General features: G+C 36.5%; 1 protein-coding gene across 1 annotated transcript in view; it reads right to left on the bottom strand.

Annotated features, from left to right (window-relative positions):
* Positions 1 to 758, bottom strand: part of LOC119591552 (tubulin polyglutamylase TTLL5-like) — a gene marked incomplete in the record, with an annotated part of 18,965 nt that overhangs the window by 16,341 nt on the left and 1,866 nt on the right. Inside the window, 2 exon segments of the mRNA XM_037940303.1 lie at positions 139 to 296; positions 648 to 758. Coding sequence (XP_037796231.1) covers positions 139 to 296; positions 648 to 758 — 269 coding nt within the window.

Raw genomic sequence — 758 nt, 5'->3', positions numbered from 1 at the left:
TAAGCCTAATGCCTATAATTTGGTCCACATAAGAGCTGCAGAGAACCTAGATCTAATGGATCATTATATCAAATAAAAAAAAAAATTAAAATAAAATATTATCATCATTAAAGGGCATAAAAAGCATTTCAAACAGACCTTGGAAAATGGTTAACTTTCTGCCAGTCCTGCAACTGTCTGATTTCATTTGGGTTGAAGTGGGCATTCCCCCAGTATAGATTAAAGAAAGTACTGTTGCTATCCACTTCAGTAAATCCGTGTGCATCCAATATCAAGCGAATAAGTTTGGAATCCGCCTGCAAGAGGAGAGAGAGTTATAATGGTGTCTCCATGCCTTGCAGTTCTCTTGCTTGAGCCTTCACTAATCCACCCTAATGCAAATTTGTTTCTCTGTTTCTGTGCTGACATGGTGTGATAACACATCTTAATCATGCAAAGCTAAAATTAAAACCTTCAAAAACTTTCACATTATATATTTAGACAGTCAAGTTATTGTAATGATTCAAAAGAGCAATCAAGCTGGCACAAAACCTTGCTAAAGATATTACTAAATATATTTTTAGGGTTTCCTTACTTTTTATAGTGCCTGATCATAGCTCACATATAAATCAACATTGAAGATCTACGAACACAACACCAAGTATTACCTGTGAAAACTTGTAGGACATTGTGTACTTTTTGGCAGTGAGATCTTTGGGAGGATCTTCCAGGTTAGCATAGTTGAACAGCAAGTAGCCGGTCTTCCTGCTACCACTGCC

The sequence above is a fragment of the Penaeus monodon genome, chromosome 28 (genome assembly GCF_015228065.2).
Source record: "Penaeus monodon isolate SGIC_2016 chromosome 28, NSTDA_Pmon_1, whole genome shotgun sequence".
Classification (NCBI taxonomy): domain Eukaryota; kingdom Metazoa; phylum Arthropoda; class Malacostraca; order Decapoda; family Penaeidae; genus Penaeus; species Penaeus monodon.
Note: the sequence above shows the minus strand (reverse complement) of the source record. Positions and strands in the feature narration are given on the sequence as shown.